At 46.1% G+C, this 18,522-nt stretch overlaps 1 protein-coding gene, 1 long non-coding RNA gene and 1 pseudogene across 2 annotated transcripts; 2 read left to right on the top strand and 1 right to left on the bottom strand.

The window, feature by feature from the left end:
• The first annotated feature begins 452 nt into the window (after positions 1–452).
• On the top strand, positions 453–1,002 carry LOC147991296 (uncharacterized). Its single transcript, XR_015613672.1, has 2 exons — positions 453–527; positions 613–1,002. It is a non-coding gene; the product is annotated as an uncharacterized LOC147991296 (long non-coding RNA).
• Positions 1,003–12,038: 11,036 nt separating this feature from the next.
• Positions 12,039–14,060, bottom strand: LOC125533722 (NEP1-interacting protein-like 1). The gene is made up of 3 exons (XM_048697088.2): positions 13,590–14,060; positions 13,113–13,196; positions 12,039–12,552 (listed from the first exon to the last, which is right to left on the bottom strand). The coding sequence occupies exons 1-3, from the start codon at positions 13,911–13,913 to the stop codon at positions 12,262–12,264; spliced, it is 699 nt and encodes a 232-aa protein (XP_048553045.1). The 5' UTR covers positions 13,914–14,060; the 3' UTR covers positions 12,039–12,261.
• A 981-nt stretch (positions 14,061–15,041) lies between these two features.
• On the top strand, positions 15,042–16,818 carry LOC147991295 (uncharacterized; annotated as a pseudogene).
• Positions 16,819–18,522: the final 1,704 nt, after the last annotated feature.

The raw sequence follows: 18,522 nt of genomic DNA, 5'->3' as shown, positions 1-18,522 counted from the left end.
AGCTCGCTCTGTTCTTCCCCTTTCCCCTCTCCTCTCTGTTCTTCCCCTCTTCCTCTCGAGCTCATCACACATTTTGCCCAAAATTTGTCAAGATTTGAAGGCCCCCATCCATTCAAATGATCACAAAGGTTAGCAACTTTGTCCTTTCATCTCTCATTGCTAGATTAGCTCTTGCAATGCTTTATATAGTGATTAATTTGTGAGTTTAGTAATTTGGGAGGATATATATATGTGCTAGTATTTGATTTATATGCAATTTGAGGTCAAAAATAACACTTAGTTTGCATATGTAGGTGTGGTTTACTTAGTGCCTTCTAAATCTCCATCGTAACCACCGTCGATCGCCGGCACCACCTTGTGGTGAGCCTCTTGTTCATGAAATTTTATATAAAAATTGATGTTTGTGTGATTTGGATATATAGTTACTCGTATAATTATCTTACCCGTACGTTGTTTGTTATACATATAGTGCCATGGTTTTGATATCCGTCCCCGTCGGCCCTCGTCCTTGTTATGATTCGGATGTGGTATATATATTCTCTTTTAAAACTAGTTGCATTTCGTGTTTATGACAAATTATGCCCATCAAGTTGACATAGAAATTTTTTCTAGGAGGTATGTGAACCGGAAATTCCAACCGACCCTATTGTCGAGAGGTTAAATTTAGTTGAAAGAGAAAACGAGTACTTGAAAGAAAAATTGAAAAGAATTGAGGGGGAGAAGATGGAATTGGAGTTGCATGTTGTCGATGTCGTCGATGATCACAAGATCAAGATGGAGAAAATGCGCTTGAAGATTAGAAAGATTAGAAAATATGCCATCGATAGTGAGGCTTGGTATCATTATGCTGTTGGATCCATTGTTACCTTAGTTGCGATCTTGATCGTATTTGTTGTTGCATTTAAATGCTTTAGCTAGAGAGTTATTTGTTTGTTGCATTTAAGTGTTGTATGAACTTTATGTATGAACTTGTATTAATTTGGTCTATTCGGTGTTGTGTAATGAAGATGAGCCGGCAATGGATGTACGATGACCGATGCTCTCCCCAGTTCGTTGAGGGCGTGCATACTTTTCTGCTTGCGGCTGAGGCAAACAAGCGGGCGGATGGTTTTATGCCTTGTCCATGTGCTCGCTGTAAGAATGGTCACAATTACTCTACGTCAAGAACCATTCACGTCCACTTGTTTAAGTCCGGTTTCATGCCCCACTATAATGTTTGGACCAAGCACGGAGAAAGAGGGGTTATGATGGAAGACAATGAAGAAGAAGAGGACCACGACAGCTATCCTGGCCATGGGTTCCCTGAATACGATGATACAACAATGGGGGAAGAAACTGAGCCGGTAATGCGGGAAGAAGCTGAGCCGACAATGCGGAAGAAGCTGAAGAAGAGGCATCAGATGAGCCCGTTGATGATCTAGGTCGGGCCATTGCCGATGCAAAGAGAAACTGCGCAAGTGATTTGGAGAAGAAGAAGTTGCAGCGCATGTTAGAGGATCACAAAAAATTGTTGTACCCGAATTGCGTAGGTGATAAGAAAAGGCTGGGCACCACACTGGAATTGCTGCAATGGAAGGCAGAGAATGATGTATCTGAAAAGGGATTTGGAAAGTTGCTGGTAATGATAAAGGATATGCTTCCAAAGGACAACGAATTACCCGAGAGTACGTACGAAGCAAAGAAGGCTGTCTGGCCTCTAGGGTTAGAGGTGCAGAAGATACATGCATGCCCTAATGATTGCATCCTCTACCGCGTTGAGTACGAGGATTTGAACGCTTGCCCGGTATGTGGTGCATTACGCTATAAGATCAGCCGCGATGACCCTGGTGATGTCGAGGGCGAGCGCCCCAGGAAGAAGATTCCTGCCAAGGTGATGTGGTATGCTCCTATAATACCACGGTTGAAACGTTTGTTCCAAAACAAAGAGCATGCCAAGGCGATGCGATGGCACAGAGAAGACCATAAGAAAGACGGAAAGTTGAGAGTACCCGCTGATGGGTCGCAGTGGAGAAAAATCGAAAGAAAGTACGGGAAGGAGTTTGCAGATGACGCAAGGAGCGTATGGTTTGGTCTAAGCGCAGATGGCATTAATCCTTTTGGGGAGCAGAGCAGCAACCATAGCACCTGGCCTGTGACTCTATATTTGTATAACCTTCCTCCTTGGTTGTGCATGAAGCGGAAGTTCATTATGATGCCAGTGCTCATCCAAGGCCCTATGCAACTCGGCAACGACATTGATGTGTACCTAAGGCCATTAGTTGAAGAACTCTTACAACTGTGGAATGGAACAGGTGTACGTGCGTGGGATGAGCACATGGGGGAAGAATTTGACCTAATGGCGTTGCTGTTCGTGACCATCAATGATTGGCCTGCTCTCAGTAACCTTTCAGGACAGACAAACAAGGGATACCGCGCATGCACGCACTGTTTGGACGATACCGACAATATATATTTGGCTAATTATAAGAAGAATGTGTACCTGGGACATCGTCGATTTCTTCCGAGCAGGCATCCCGTAAGAAAGAAAGGCAAGCATTTCAAAGGTGAGGCGGATCACCGGACGAAGCCTCGCCACCGTACTGGTGCTGATGTACATGATATGGTCAAGGATTTGAAGGTGGTCTTTGGAAAGGGTCCTGGTGGACAACCTGTTCCGAATGATGCTGACGGACGCGCACCCATGTGGAAGAAAAAATCTATATTTTGGGACCTGCCCTATTGGAAAGACCTAGAGGTCCGCTCCGCAATCGACGTGATGCACGTAACGAAGAATCTTTGTGTGACTCTGCTTGGCTTCTTGAGTGTGTATGGAAAGACAAAAGATACACCTGAGGCACGAGAGGACCAGCAACGTATGCACGGAAAAGACGGCATACATCAGGGTCATGCAAGCTACGCTCTTACCAAAGAAGAGAAGGAAATCTTCTTTGAATGCCTGCTCAGTATTAAGGTACCGTCTGGCTTCTCATCGAATATAAAGGGAATAATAAACATGCCAGAGAAAAAATTCCAGAACCTAAAGTCTCATGACTGCCATGTGATTATGACGCAACTGCTTCCGGTTGCATTGAGGGGGCTTCTACCGGAAAACGTTCGATTAGCCATTGTGAAGCTATGTGCATTTCTCAATGCAATCTCTCAGAAGGTAATCAATCCAGAAATCATACCAAGGTTAGAGAATGATTTGGTGCAATGTCTTGTCAGTTTCGAGTTGGTGTTCCCACCATCCTTCTTCAACATCATGACGCACGTCCTGGTTCACCTATGCGAAGAGATTAACGTTTTGGGTCCTGTATTTCTACACAATATGTTCCCCTTTGAGAGGTTCATGAGAGTCTTAAAGAAATATGTTCATAACCGTGCTAGGCCAGAAGGAAGCATCTCCAAGGGCCGTCAAAATGAGGAGGTCATTGAGTTTTGTATTGACTTTATTCCTGACCTTAAGCCGATTGGTGTTCCTGAATCACGGCGTAAGGGCAGACTGGATGGAAAAGGCACGCTAGGAGGGGAACAAATAATATGTATGGACGGACATTCTCTCACTGAAGCACACTACACAGTTCTACAGAATTCCGCCTTGGTGGCTCTGTATATGGATGAACACAAGAATTTGCTACGCTCCAAACACCCAGAGCGGTCTGATGATTGGATTACACGTGAACAAACCAGGAGTTTCGCCAGATGGTTGCAGACACGTACCATGCATGACACCTCTATTGAAGATGACCTGTACTTGTTGTCCCAGTTACCATCTTCGAATATAATGACTTTCAAAAGGTACGAGATAAATGGTAATACATTTACACGATCGCCCAAGATAAGAAGAGCACCAACCAAAACAGTGGTGTCTGCTTTGATTCAGAAACCAAGACGGGAAAGGAAACATATTATGGTTATATACAGGACATATGGGAACTTGACTATCGACGTGGTTTGAAGGTCCCTTTGTTTCGGTGCAAATGGGTCAATATGACACGAGGCGGGGTAACGGAAGACCCGCAGTACGGAATGACAACAGTGGATCTCAACAATCTTGCGTATGCAGATGAACCATTCGTCCTAGCCAATGATGTGGCACAGGTTTTCTATGTGAAGGACATGTCTACCAAGCCAAGAAAAAGAAAAGAGAAGGAAGCGAATGCATCATACGATGAGCCAAAGCGGCACATAATTCTTTCTGGGAAGAGAAACATCGTGGGAGTGGATGACAAGACAGACAAGTCAGAAGATTATGAAAAGTTTGATGAAATTGCTCCATTCACAGTGAATATTGACCCGAGCATCCCGTTAAATGATGAAGATTTTCCATGGTTACGGCGCAAAGGGACACACGCGAAGAAAAAGTTTCACACCCAAAGATCTGGGATGTGATCGGCTTCACTGTCATCACTTTCTTCTGTGTTTCACACCCAGAAGGGAATCTCTGTAATAGTTAGGGTAGTTAATTATGTGTTTTGGCATTTAAAACGCGAAGAAATTTTATGTGCAAACAAATTCTTTCATGCCTTTACTGATTTTTAAAGTTAAGTTATTCACAAACTAGTGATTCACACTAATTTCAAATAATTCAAAATTTAAACTATTCAAATTTAAAAACTACGGGCACTAACAAAAAGTTTGTAATTTTTTGTACCTAAAGCAAAAATATTCACAAAGAAACTCTAAATACACAAAAAAACAACTCAAAAATAAATAAAGCAAAAAAAATAAAAAATCCCGCCTACTAGGCCAGAGCAGCCTGCATACGACTAGAAACCCAACCTGTTGTTGGGCCAGGATGCAGGCCCGCAAAGACCCAGTAGGCCAACAGGGCAGCACAAAAACATGTAGGCCCAGTAGGCCTGCTTTTGAGAGGAGCTCGAGAGAGCTACCGCACGGGGGTTTATAAACCAGTGCGGTCGCCCCTCGGCTAGCGAGGTGGGACTAAACTTGCGCACCGCACCTGCGCCAGCGCACTCCTTTTAGTACCGGTTCGTGGCACAACCGGTACTAAAGGGGGGGCTTTAGTACCGGTTGGAGCCACCAACCGGTACTAAAGGGGGTGCGGTTCCTGCCGCTTGGCCTGGCCAAAACAGGCCTTTAGTACCGGTTGGTGGCTCCAACCGGTACTAAAGGTGCCTTCTATATATACAACACTTACGAAAATTTCATTCTCCCTCTGTTTCTTCCTCTGTTTCCCTATTGAAGCACCGCCCGCGCGCCCCGATCGATCGACGCCGTCGCCGTCGCCGCCCTCGTCTCCGTCGCCGCCCCGGGCCCGTCCCCGTCGCGCCGTCCCCGCGTCGCCGCCCCCGCGTCACGCCCCGGCCCGTCGCCGCCCCCGGCCGTCGCCTTGCCGTCGCCCCGCTGTGAGCTCTCCCCCTCTAACCCCTCTCCCTCGCCCCCGGCGGCCACCATGGGCGCCGCCCCTCCCCGAGCCCATACACACACACAAGCATGATGAACACACACACACGTACATATGTATGAATTAATGCATGTATATATTAGTATATACGTATTTTGTATGTTTAATTAGTTTAGATTTTTTAGATTATTATTTTTTCACTAGTATATATGTATGAATGCATGTTAGATGGATATAATTAGTGTTTAACTATTATGGAAATATTTATATAATGTTGTTTTTCAGTTTTTTAATGGATGTATAAAAGTTGTGTTTTCTGTTTTTAGTGTTAGATGATTAATTAGTATGAAATAGCATATAGAATTTTGACATATGCAATGATAGCATAATTAGTGTTATATAGAAATGTTAGAAATTTTAGTTATCAAAATCCAATCATTAAAAAAATGTTACTTTTTGCGGGCATATAGCTAGTATTTGTTCTCGATGATGCCCGGCCCGCATCCTCGCCGTCGACCCGTCCGCGACGACGTCCGACTGACCCATGTCCGGGAATGGGCTCCGCCGGGCTGGCACTGGGAGGTGCTGCCTGGAGGGGCGCGCCGCTTGATGAGGAACCCGGCCCCGGGTCCCGTCGTCGACCCTGATCTCATTTGGTGGCGTTCGCGTGAGCCAGTTTCGGTGCGGAGGGAGCCGGCCCCGCCGGAGGTGGTACGTCGCCGTGTCAGGGAGGAGGACGAGCACGTCCATCGCTACATGGTTGCGTTAGAGAGCGGCAGGTTCTCCAATACCTGGCAGTTTCTTCAGGGATCTCACTTCAGCTATGATCCTGTGAGGGTTCCTTCTCTTTGGGTGTCCACCGCCCGTGCCGCAGGAACCGTGAGTGTCCTTGATTCTTCTATAGTATTCGATCTTTATTAGCTACCTAGCCAGTGATGTACTCGATATATAATATTCAAGACGATGTATTCGAGATTATATATTATTCGAGACGATGTATTCGAGATTATATCTATTATTCGAGACGATGTATTCGAGATTATATCTATTATTCGAGACGATGTATTCGAGATTATATCTATTATTCGAGACGATGTATTCGAGATTATATCTATTATTCGAGACAATGTAATTTGAATACTAAATTGTTTTATATTTCTTTTGGCATAGTTAAATAAAAGCTATGGCGGACAATACCGACAGAGAGGGAGAACAGACCATGTTCGATATAATACGCGGGCCAGATGATGATCAGAATGAAGAAGATTATGACGGCTCCGAATTTCTAAACAACACCGGAGAGGGTGATATGATATTCGATCGCGACGACCGAATTGATGAAGTCATGAACTACGATTATGACAACACCGGAGAGGTATATATATTTATATAAGCAGGCATCTGGTGATCATCACATGTTTTAAATGAGTTGAAGATATATTAACGAATCGATCTTTCTTCTTTCAGCCATCCGGATCGAGCAAATCTTCAGGCAACAGGACGAAACGAGGCCTGAACAAAAAGTTGAAGGAGGGCGTAAAGTATAATATCGAGGCAATCAAACCTAATGGCGAACCATTAGCGCCTAAGAAGATTGCGGACAAGTTCGTTCGTCGGTGCGGAGTTCTTGTGAAGGACCAACTCCCGATCTCCCTTCAAGAATGGAGAGAGCCAGCAAAGCCATGTCTAGATCTTACTTTTGTCGACGACAGACAAAAAAGTCTGCTTTGGGATACTCTCATGGAACATTTCACCCTACCAGATCATTTCACAGAAGCAGATGTGCAGAAAGTCAAGGACGCTGCTCTTAGGAAGATGGCGGTTGCATTCAAGAACCACAAGAATCGTGAATGGGACAAGTACGTCAAGGGAGGAAGGAAGACTCCAGTATTCAAGGGAACACTAGAGAATCAAAGTGCTCATTGGGACGATTTCGTGAAATTCAAGGATTCAGAATTATCTAAGGAACGGTCAAGAATAAACAAGACCAATGCCGCAAAAAAGGATAAGTTTCATAAGCTGGGGCCATGTGGCTATGCGGTGGGAATGCCTAAGTGGGATAAGTCTGAGAAAGAGATGCTGGATGCAAGTGTCACTCCAGAAACATTGAGCTGGCCCCCCAGGTGCAGGACTTGGTTCTATGCGCATGGGGGGGAGTTGGACCCGAAGACAGGCAAAGTTTCCAAGAAGGCATGTCTGGACGGAGCCGAAGATAAGCTACTTGTTGCAATAGAAGAGGCTCGATTCGGGTTGTTCGAGCCCAACAGAGAGAACGACGAGGTTACGCGTGCCCTGGGAAATCCTGAACACCCGGGAAGAACACGAGGCATGGGTGCTATTCCGTGGTATGAGAGGTTTTCGGACTGGAACGCCGACTACAGAACCCGTGCGAGAAAGAAGATTGCGGAGGAGAAGAAGAGGAAGATGGAGGAGGAGCAGAGGAAGCTCGACTATGAACGCCTTCAAGGCCTAGAATCAGCGCACGCGGACTTGGCAATCAAATTCCAGCAGCAGCAGGAGCAGATCGACTCACTTAGCCAGCAAAGGGGGTCTCAGCAGCTGCAGCAGCTAGCGGATGATCCAGCATTGGATACCACCGCCCCATCCATGCCGAGAAGCAGCGTGGGTTCCGCCCCGTTTGACGCAATGCTGGATAGATACCCCGTGGATGACATCACGGAGAACACTAACCGCGAGCTATACTTCAAAATTAAGAACATATCCTTGAAGGTGGTGGACGGCGTTGCTTATACAAATTCCCCCGATGCAACCTTCCATTGCAACCCGATTCCAGCAGGCTATGCTCGTGTCGTGGTTGATGAGGTGGTGGACCAATATTCGGGGCTAGAGCTTGACATTCCTGGAGGTGACGAGGAGCACACACTCGGAGATGCCAAACATCGTATCATCCTATGGAGAAAGGATTGCATCATCTTTCGAAGGCCGCCGACACCGCGTCACCCGACTCCTCGTCGAAGTCCGCCACCGAGTCAGCAGACTCCCGCTCCTCCAAGTCCACCAACGCGTGAGGCCACTCCTCCTCCTCCAAGTCTGGCAAAGTGTCAGGCCACTCCTCCTCCAAGTCCGACACAGTGTCAGACGTCCACTCCTCCTCCAAGTCCGGCACAACCTCAGGACACTGCAAGTCCGGCACAGCTTCAGGCCACTCCTCCTCGTCCAACTCAGCCCCGTCAGCCATCTCCTCTGCCTCAGCAATCGCAGAAGAGACACCCCGCAGCTATGGTGCGTAGCGGTACAAGTCGAGGTCATAGTACAGGAAGTACAGGCGGAGGCAAGCGATATAAATATGGTCCAAACCTCACTACTCCTCTTCCTGAGAGGGCTTACGACAGGACCGAGGAGCAAACCAATGCCATAGTGCGGGTAGAAGTCGACGCCCATTTTGGACCGAAACCGCCACCGCCGTCAAGGGAGAAAGTGCCTGTGGAAGTAGTTGACCACTTCATTCGTATGGCTCAACCACCAGCTCCTAAGCCTGTTGACACAGACTATGAGCGCCACATCAGGAAGTTATATCGACAACGTCTACAGAAGGAGGCGAGCTCGAGCTCGAGCAAACAACAAGCAGCTGTCAAAAAATGCGGGAAAACCGTTGCCCAGCTGGGAGAACAGGCGGCGCAATCGATCCCCCCGCTTGTTGTGACGCCAACAATACGTGACAGTACGCGCGCCCAATATTATTGTGGGCAAACAGTTTACGTTCCCGAGGTGGGCGATGTGGTAATAACCCAGGAGCATATAATGCAGGCTGAAACTCTCAACATCACTGTTGGACAACTCCTCGAGATCGAGGACATGCCTGTGCTTACAGAGGAGGAAATAAAACGGAAATATGCCTGGGGCCAACCTTTGGTCAAGCCAGAAGAGGTCAAGAAGCTCCCAACGAGAATGTATGAATTGCATCAATGGTACATGGACATTACCAAGAGATCCGATCGAGAGTCCCTCATGGTGCAAGTCAAGAAGGATCATTACTACCATGAGAAACCTGTGACCGTTGAGTATTCTGAACTGTTTCAGTTATACAATCAAGACGCACTCGACAAATCTATCGTCAGTTGCTATTGTCTGTAAGTGATTTCTTTCTGTAATTTAAGTCTCAAGCTACCTGTAGTGATCCTTTTGATCAATCATTACCTGTAATTATCTTTACTATATTCTTTTATGTGGTATTATGCAGGATGAAGATGTATGAAATGAGAAAAGGTGGACGCTATGGCATTGGGTTCATTGACCCAAACACCGTTAATGAATACACATGGAAAATAAACAAGCATCATGAAAAGCAGGTAGAGGACAGCATGCTAGAGTTCTTGAAGCGCCTCAAATACAATGAAGATATACTACTTCCTTACAACTTCCAGTGAGTCACACTTTCTTGTACTACAAATTCTCTGTTTTTGCCTACTAGCTAGCTACATGTTTTTGCTTACATATGCCCGCTTAATTAAGACATGCAAACGTGTTTGCATGCAGATTTCACTGGATCTTGTGTATCATTAAAGTTGACGCCGGAACAGTTCAAATACTGGACTCACTACTCAAAGTAAATAGTGACTATAACATCTTGTTTGGGATAGTCAACAGGTAATTTCAATCATTATTAACTATATATCTTGGCCTATTTAGTTCGTCATTTCATGATATGAACTATTTAATAACCCCTTTATTCATTTTCTTTGTCGGCGGGCAGGGCTTGGGCAAGGTTCATCAGCGTCACGGAAGGCGAATGGAAACGACAGCTGAAATGGTTTCGACCCAAGGTAAGTAATTAAGTAGTACTAGCTAGTTAGCTAGCTGCCATCTCTTTAATTATCATGCTTGATTAATTATTATCTGATCAAATTAAATTTCATCCTCATAATAAAGGCCCTGAAGCAGGCGCAGGGGACTGATCTGTGTGCATTCTACGTTTACGAGAACATTCGCATGATGGCGTCCGAAAGGAGCAGATCTCAAGGACAGGAATGGGTATGCTTGTTAGAACACTATTCACAATTTTTACACCATTATCGATATCTAGTCACACAACTAATACACATGCATATTGATCTCCTTCTTAACAGTTCAAAGAGGTGCGGGACAAGCTCCTAGAAACGACGGAGCGCCTAGAAGCACTTCAAGAGGAAATAGCGGGATTTTTGCTCGACCAGGTCATAAATCCGAAGGGAGAATACTATTACCCGCTACCGCCCCCATCGACCAGGTCATGAACCACTTCCAATTGTCATCGTGCTCCGAAGGCACCAATTAGGCTAATGCCACTGGTTCCGAAGGCAACATGCATATGTAGGAGAAATTGTATATAGCTATACATGTGTGTATGTGTGAATTAATATGGTGGTTTGTGAGACATTGATGATATATATATGATTGCTTCTACTAGAAATTCTATATATACATATATATGTGTGCATAACGTGTACAATGTGTAGTATCGTAAAATACCAGCAAACGAAAAAGAATTAAAATGAAAAACACAAAATTAAATGAAAAAGAAATCATAAAACCAAAAACCCCCCAAACATTTTAGTACCGGTTGGTGTTACCAACCGGTACTAAAGGGCTCCCGGCCCCCGGAGCTGGCTCGTACCACGTGGTTGCCCTTTAGCACCGGTTCGTGCTGAACCGGTACTAAAGGGGGGGGGGGGGCTTTAGTGACCACACTTTAGTGCCGGTTATGAAACCGGCACTAAAAGGCCTTACAAACCGGTGCTATTGCCCGGTTCTGCACTAGTGCCAAGACGATTTCTTGCCTCCTAGCGGAGGAGGTTTCTACGGGCAAAATGAAGAAGGTGAAGAAGGCTATCAGGAGCATAGGAAGAAGAGTGACGTCGGTAGGAAGGCGTCGGCGGCTGGTTAATGGAGGATGCTCTGTCTTTTCGTCATCCATCTTCGATTGACTCGTCGATTTGGTGGCGTTCGGTGGTTTCGTTGAGGGTTTTGTTTTGACGTCATTCTGCGAAGGCTTGTGGTTGTTGTGTTTGTTGGGTTGATCGTGACGTCATGGAGTTTCTTTCTTAGTGAATAGTCCGCATGTCGTCTATATGTATCGGTTTTCGCCTGGTTTTCCGTTAATTAACTGGGCAATTCTCTTCTTCTTAATTAATCGATGAGGCAGATCTTTTGCCTCTATTTTGAAAAAAAAGTGTGCTTCTCTTTTCACACCAACAGCGTTCAATTAGAGTGGCTATCAGGAGGACTTCAGTAGCTACAGGTCACTCGTTTGATTCTCCGGACCTCTTTTTTCAGTATTTTTACGTCGCATGTTACAAGAAAAACGTAGAGAAAAACACTTTGCACCTGGTGGGCTGGTCCAGTCGCAGCCGAAGATCCCGGGTTCAACCTGCTACCATATGGACAATCCCTGTTTGGAAACGAGCTCAAGGTTTAAAATAGATCGGGATCAAAAAGTTCTGTGTGCTGATTTTCTTTTTTTTACAAGAAATCAGTGTGTTAGTTTCAGAGATTAGAAGTTCAAGATTCGATTTAACTTTTGTTTATAAGTTTAAGGTTTATTTTGAACCTTTTCCGCTTATAAGCCCACCGTTTTCGAAAACCGGGATGGGAAACAGCGAGTCGGTCGAGATAGATAGATTGCCTGTTTATTTTAAGCTTTCCTTGTGTCGTCTTGCAGTTCGTGTGCGCGCGGCGTGCGTGCAATAAATCAGAACGTGCAAACAATCTTCATCAGAGTAGTAGGAAGCCAGATCAGCCCCGAACAATTCTTCTTTCTTATCCACAATTCCACGTTCCCAATTCATTCACGCATCGCTACACAAATGGCTTCTTTTGCCACCGGTCCCCTTACGGGCACCTGACGCACGGCGAACAATGACGATTTAATTTAGTTACAAGCAGGGGATCGGCCGGCCTACGGTGCCCGGCCGGGCTCAGATGTCTCGTCGGCAGAGCGGGCAGGAGGCGTGCCTGACGAGCCAGCGGTCGATGCAGGGCGCGTGGAAGACGTGCCGGCAGCCGGGCAGCCGCCTCGCCGACTCGCCCACCTCAAGGTCCTGCAGGCACACCGAGCAGCAGAGCGCCTCCCCGGCCTCGTCCACCGCGGTGTCCGCGCTGACCTTGATCGCCGGCAGCCGCCGGAGCGCGTGCGCCGGCAGCCCCCTCGCACCGCCGGTCTCGAACAGGTCGCTGGGCTCCGTGAACGGCGAGCTTATGGCGCTTATCTGCATGCCAATGTATGCGTGGTTAATTAATTATTAATGCTGACACTGACGGGGAAAATGAATTGTGCTGTGTTGACATACTGTTTTTTTTATCTTATCCTTGTGACATGATCTAAATTGTTGTGATCCACATGGAATAGAAAACGAGCGTAAAACCAGTGTTAGTTAACCATGCCGCCATCGACGCAAGATTCTTTAGCACTCGTGGGTGATGAGCTCACCTCACCAAGCGCGACTTATCAAGTGTGAATCAGTGAGTGGTCTACAAGATTTGCTCTAGGATAGCACCTCTGTAACTAACCATTTTTAGGCCGCTCTCTTGTGTGTGTATGGATGCTTTCACAAGAAATCCTTGTGTCTGAAGACAACAATAGCTTGTAGACAATGCAAATGAGCTATCACTGGCAGACAGTCACCTCATGATAGTAGAGTAAGTATGTATGCTGAGGGAGATTGGTTAATTAATTGGAGTGGTTGTCGTAAAGAGCCTTATTAAATACTGGTATTTAATCAAGCATGGTGCGCCATGATTTTCGTTCGAGCTGAGGTCGAGGCGCTACCTGACTCTGCACGGCGCTCTGCACCGCCGGCCCCACCTTCTCGCGGACCAGCCTCCCGCTCAGCAGGCTGAGGATGATGTCCACCTGCACGCCGTACAGTACAAACACAGTCAGTAATAAGCCTCCATAACTCAATGTACCTCGACATCACTAGCAAATGCTTAACAGTAGCCTCGTCAATAACAAAGTACAAATTCGATGCCGAGAGTCAACAGTCGACATCATTTTGTTGTTCTTATCTCCCGGCCATGCAAACCGAACCACGGGCCGCACCTAAATTGTCACCGGCGTCGAGCAAGCTTAAGCCGTCAGAGCGAAACAGAGACACAGAGTGCTCTGAGTTCTGCAAATTCGCCTCGTCTTGGAGGCGATCACGTTTCATCGTGGAAGGGACTGCTCCATTCCATGGAGAGCCGGACTCCGGCGTGGTGGTAATGGAGAAGACAGAAGAGTAGGTGGCAATGCAGTACTACGTACCATGAAGAGGACGCTCCAGACGGAGGAGTCGCTGGTGTGCCAGAGGTCCCGCGACGACTCGGCGACCTCGATGGAGAAGACGGCGCCGGAGATGGCGCCGATGCCAGCGCCCCGCACCACCCCGCTCTCCGTCGCCAGCCCGATCACCGACCCCGACACCGCCCCAACCAGCGAGCCCACCGCGGCGAAGGCGCACGTCGCCACGACGCAGAGCACCTTGCAGGCCAGCTCAAGCGCCGCGGACCCCAGCCCGGGGCGACCGCCGGCCCATTGCCGAGGCTCCGGCGCGGACGAGCTGGGACCAGGGGACGCCGACGTGTCCATCACGGGAGGGAAACCGAGAAGCAAACTGTTGAACTCAACTGAACTGGAGCGAACTGACGACGCACGCACGCCGGTGACGCAGAGGGGAGACGATGAGTGGTGAGTGATGAGTAGGATGGTAGTGGAGACGAGGAGAGCGGGGTCGAGTGTATAAATAGCGGCGCGGGAACGTGAGAGGAAATCTGTGGTCGGTTCCGGTGGTGTGGCCGCCACTGGTTTTGATTTTTGTCCTGTCCTCGTTGCGGCTGCGGCGTGGTGTGGGCCGCTTCTGCTCTCTGCTCTCTTCCGGTGGGTGCAGCGTACGAGCTCGTGCCTATATGTGACCTGTTTATTCAGCTTAACACCCGACCCCATCGTTTGGCGACTGTCACGGTATCCTGGGACCTGGATGAGTTAAGATGTCAGGCCCCAAGTCCATCATTTCTGAAGAACTAGAGTTAATTCCATTGTTCCTGCGTGCCAGGAGTCACAGGAGGCGTTGATCTGTCATCCGATGGCTCACCTTGGAAGATACCGGTTCGCCAGCAATGACTGTCCTTATCCCTCGATCTTCGATCTGACGGCTACTAGCTGCCACCGGCCGCTCTATAATTTTTCAACAAAGCCATGTGATTTGTTTTGCTTGTATTCGTCTTTCACCGAGTTGTAATGGCTATAGAGCAAACCCTCTTCCTCATTCTCGACCATGTTGATTTGTATCGGGTGCAAACCCTAGCTCGCCAGTGGCGAGCTAACCCTACTTTGCCCTTTTCTAAGCAATAGAACCCTAGTTCGAGCTCTCCAATCTTCTCTGAAATTGAGTTATTCAGTGTTAAATTCCTCCATTCAGAACTTAGAGCTTCACAATTGGTATCGAGAGCCAGACGATTCTTGGCGGCGGAGTGATTTACGGAGGTTGGGAGACCGTAAATTCCCTTTGTGATTTCATTTCGATGGCGGCGGTGAGTAGCAGGGAGGTGGCTGAAGTGGCGTTGTTGGGCGTGGTCAAGATCTCAACCTGGTTGCCGAAGAAAAAAATTCGATGGTAAAACCCCAGCCATTGAGATCTGACCGCACTGGCAGCGAGTGTAGGCGCCGGTAGACAAAGGTACCTTAAATCCCACCCTTCTCAACCATGTGGTTTCAGTCATGACGTGTGTCGACGAATCAGGCAGCACATCAGACTTGGCGTTGGATTCGCTGGAGCTGGACATCAAGACACTGCAACGGGAGTGTGAGGAAGATCGCAAAGAGTACAAGGAGTTCCAAGCGATGGTCAACAAGAATTTTGCAACTATCCAGAAGAACTTTGAGAAAATCCAAGAAATTTTTTAGGCATTTGTTGTTGGATCCCGACCCAGAGGAAGAAACGGACAAACATTTTTGCCCAAGGCAGTGTGCAGCGGAAAGACAACAACAACAACAAGTCCCCAATCGTGCCGGCAGGAAGGCCCAAGCAGCTGCAAGCTCCAACTCAACATTGAGTGCAACAGTCTGAGAAGCAAGTTCCCTCTTCAGTAGGAACAAAAACACTAAGAGATAGTTCAGGAAAGGAGCTCCATTATGGCACACCAAAAGTTCCTTACATGCACCCTAATTTTGGTAGCTCAAAAGGAGACCACAATCAAGCAGGAGGGCAAGTACAAAATCCAGCACATGTACTCATAGATGAGCTGGAGGAAGAAGGATGGCAAGAAGGGAATGCTAGAAGATCTAGACCTTCCACTCATGTTGACAATAGAAGAGCAGTTTTGACAATCAAGCCTGCTAAGCTCAACATCACTGAATTTGATGGAGATGACCCTGACTCATGGATACATAATCCAGAGCAGTATTTTGCTGTTGCAAGAACTCCAATTGAGCACATAACTGAGTTGGATGTTTCTTATTTAAAAGGACCTGCAGTCCAATGGTGGAGAGGCACTCGTTATGCTCCAAGCAATGTCCCTTGGCGCAAATTTTGTTCTTATCTCACTAAAAGATTTGCCCTAGACTCTGTTTGTGACATTGTTAGCACTTTTCATGCAACACAAAAGACTTCTACTTTTGCCATTTATGTGGAACAATTTGAAAGCTCGTGAATGTTATGAGGTGGAAAATCCTGTCATTCCTACTGGCTATTATGTCACTAGCTTTCTGTCTGGTCTCAATCCATACATAAGGATTAAGGAGCCATGTAGAGTGTTTTAAACCCAGAGACATGCAAACAGTTGTGTGGTATGCCAGGAGAATGGAAAAAGGAACTATTCCTATTCAAGCTAAAACTTATGTCCCTCAACCAAACAGACAGGTAATATTTGATCAACCAAAACCACATGTGACAGCTCCAATACAAAATAGGAACACAGTGATACAATAGACCAAGGAAAACCAAGTTTGCTGCAAATATAGATAACCTTGGGTACTTGAGCAAGTATGTAAAATGAGCCAGAGAGCTCAAATGTAGGCCCTGCAAGCTCGGGATACAGACATGTCTAAAACTATCTATGTCACTGACTTTGAGGACCCTGACCTAGAGCACACTGAACCTCCTCCTGATGGCATGGTCTTACAGGTCTCTATGCATGCTGCTATGGATATTGGGGTAGCTAGGAATACGTTCATTGTCACAATAAAGCTGGGCAACACTACTACTAGTGCTCTGGTTGATAGTGGTAGTACCTCCACTTTTGTTTCACCAGATATGGCAGCAAAATTACCAACCGCAGCGATCCCTACACCCAAAGTTAAAGTAGTTGTGGTGAGTGGAGGGATTTTATGGAGTGATTTCACATCACACATCTGTCCTTACGCAATATAGGGAAATCAATTTTCTGACACATTCAGAGTGTTGAAACTAGCGGGATATGGTATGATCTTGGGAGTAGACTGGCTTAAGAAATATAGTGATATATCGGTTGCCAGACTGATATATTGGTCAGACTGATAAATACCAACGGTATTCACTTATCTTATCAGTTTGACCCCGATAAGCGATAAATCTATTGATTTATCGGCTTACCGGCCGATTTTTGAATAATGACTTGGAGACTTTGCATTAACTACAGAAAACTTAATTCTGTCACAATTAAAAACACCCCATACATGTGATAGAAGGTCTCTTGGCACAATTGAAAGGAGCAATAATAATTTTCAAGATTGACTCGGAAGTGGTTACCACTAGATCGGGATGGCAGAGAAAGACATCCACAAAGCTGCTTTTTCAACTCTCCAATGGCATTTTGAGTATCTAGTGATGTATTTTGGCCTCACAAATGGCCCTCCTACCTTCCAGGCCCTCATGAATATGTTGTTTGGTCATTTAAATTTTGTGGTAGTCTTCTTTGATGACATTTTATAGTATTCAACAAGTCCTTGAAGGAGCATAAAGAGCACCTGATTGCAGTCTTTGATATTCTCCAAGCCAATGAGCTACATGCCAAAGTGTAAAAATGCTCCATTGGACAATCTAAAGTGGAATATCTAGGGCATGTTATTAACAAACAAGGAGTGTCCACTGATCCATAAAAAATTCTAGCAATTTAAGAATGGCCATCGCCTACTAATGTCATTGAACTAAGGAGTTTTCTAGGATTAAGTGGGTACTACAGGAGGTTCATTCAGGGTTATGGCATTATCTGCAGGCCCCTCTTTGACTGCCTCAAGAAAGATGCATTTTCTTGGAAGGAGGAACAAGAAAAGGCCTTCCTGACTGTGAAAGAAAAGTCAACTAATACACGTGTACTAGCTCTACCTGATTTCACTAAACCCTTCACCTAGAGGCTAATGTCAGTGCCTATGGACTGACAGTTGTGTTAATGCAAGAGGGCAAACCTATCTCTTACTTTAGCAAAACTATCGGGCCCAAGGCAGCAAGCGCTTATGGCAAAGAAGCCTTAGCAATTATCAAGGCTGTCAAGAAATGGAACAATTACTTCTTGGCCACTTCACTAATAATCAGAACATACCAAGAAAGCCTCAAATACATTCAGGAGAAGAAGTTAACTAAAGGTATTCAACACAAGTTACTACTAAAATTACTGGGATACAACTTCAAAGTGGAATACAAGAAAGTGAAGGAAAATAAAGCTGTTGGTGCATTATCTAGAGTCAAGTAAATGGTCTCTACACTCACTATTAGTGAAAACACTCCTACATGAGTTAAAGAGGTGGTCAAAGCTACAAGGGATGGCAACAAAGTGACGGAACTCATAGCTAATATACTAGCAGCAAAGACAATAGCACTGCCTATTCTTCCAAAAATGGAATTCGAAGATTTCGCAATAAAATTGTGGTAGGCATAGCAACTTCTCCCATACATGACATTTGAAAACCTTACATAATTATGAACTAGGGGGCCACTCTGGAGAGAGAGAGCAATCTACCATAGAGTGAAACTTGTATTCCACTAGCACGGCCTCAAACAAGATGTTATTGCATTTGTCAAGCAATGCTAGTGTGCCAAATCAACAAAGCAAAACATTCTCCTTATCCTGGCCTCCTAGAGCCCTTTAATGTTCCTGACTTTGCATGGACACACATTATTATGGATTTCATAGAAGGATTGCATGTGTCTGAAAACAAATATTTGATACTAGTGGCGGTGGACAGATTTACCAAATATGCACACTTCATCTACATGAAACATCCT

The sequence above is a fragment of the Triticum urartu genome, chromosome 1A (genome assembly GCF_056163025.1).
Source record: "Triticum urartu cultivar PI428250 chromosome 1A, HENAU_Tu73, whole genome shotgun sequence".
Lineage (NCBI taxonomy): Eukaryota > Viridiplantae > Streptophyta > Magnoliopsida > Poales > Poaceae > Triticum > Triticum urartu.
The sequence above is the reverse complement of the archived record's forward strand: the minus strand, read 5'-3'. Positions and strand labels throughout refer to the sequence as shown.

Bases quoted from the DNA above. Each gene is read 5' to 3' on its own strand.
- LOC125533722 (XM_048697088.2), bottom strand. From the start codon at position 13,913: ATGGACACGTCGGCGTCCCCTGGTCCCAGCTCGTCCGCGCCGGAGCCT. The intron at 13,197-13,589 runs GTACGTAGTACT...TACGGCGTGCAG, and splicing joins TCTGGAGCGTCCTCTTCATG to GTGGACATCATCCTCAGCCT. The intron at 12,553-13,112 runs GTAGCGCCTCGA...ATTGGCATGCAG, and splicing joins AGAGCGCCGTGCAGAGTCAG to ATAAGCGCCATAAGCTCGCC.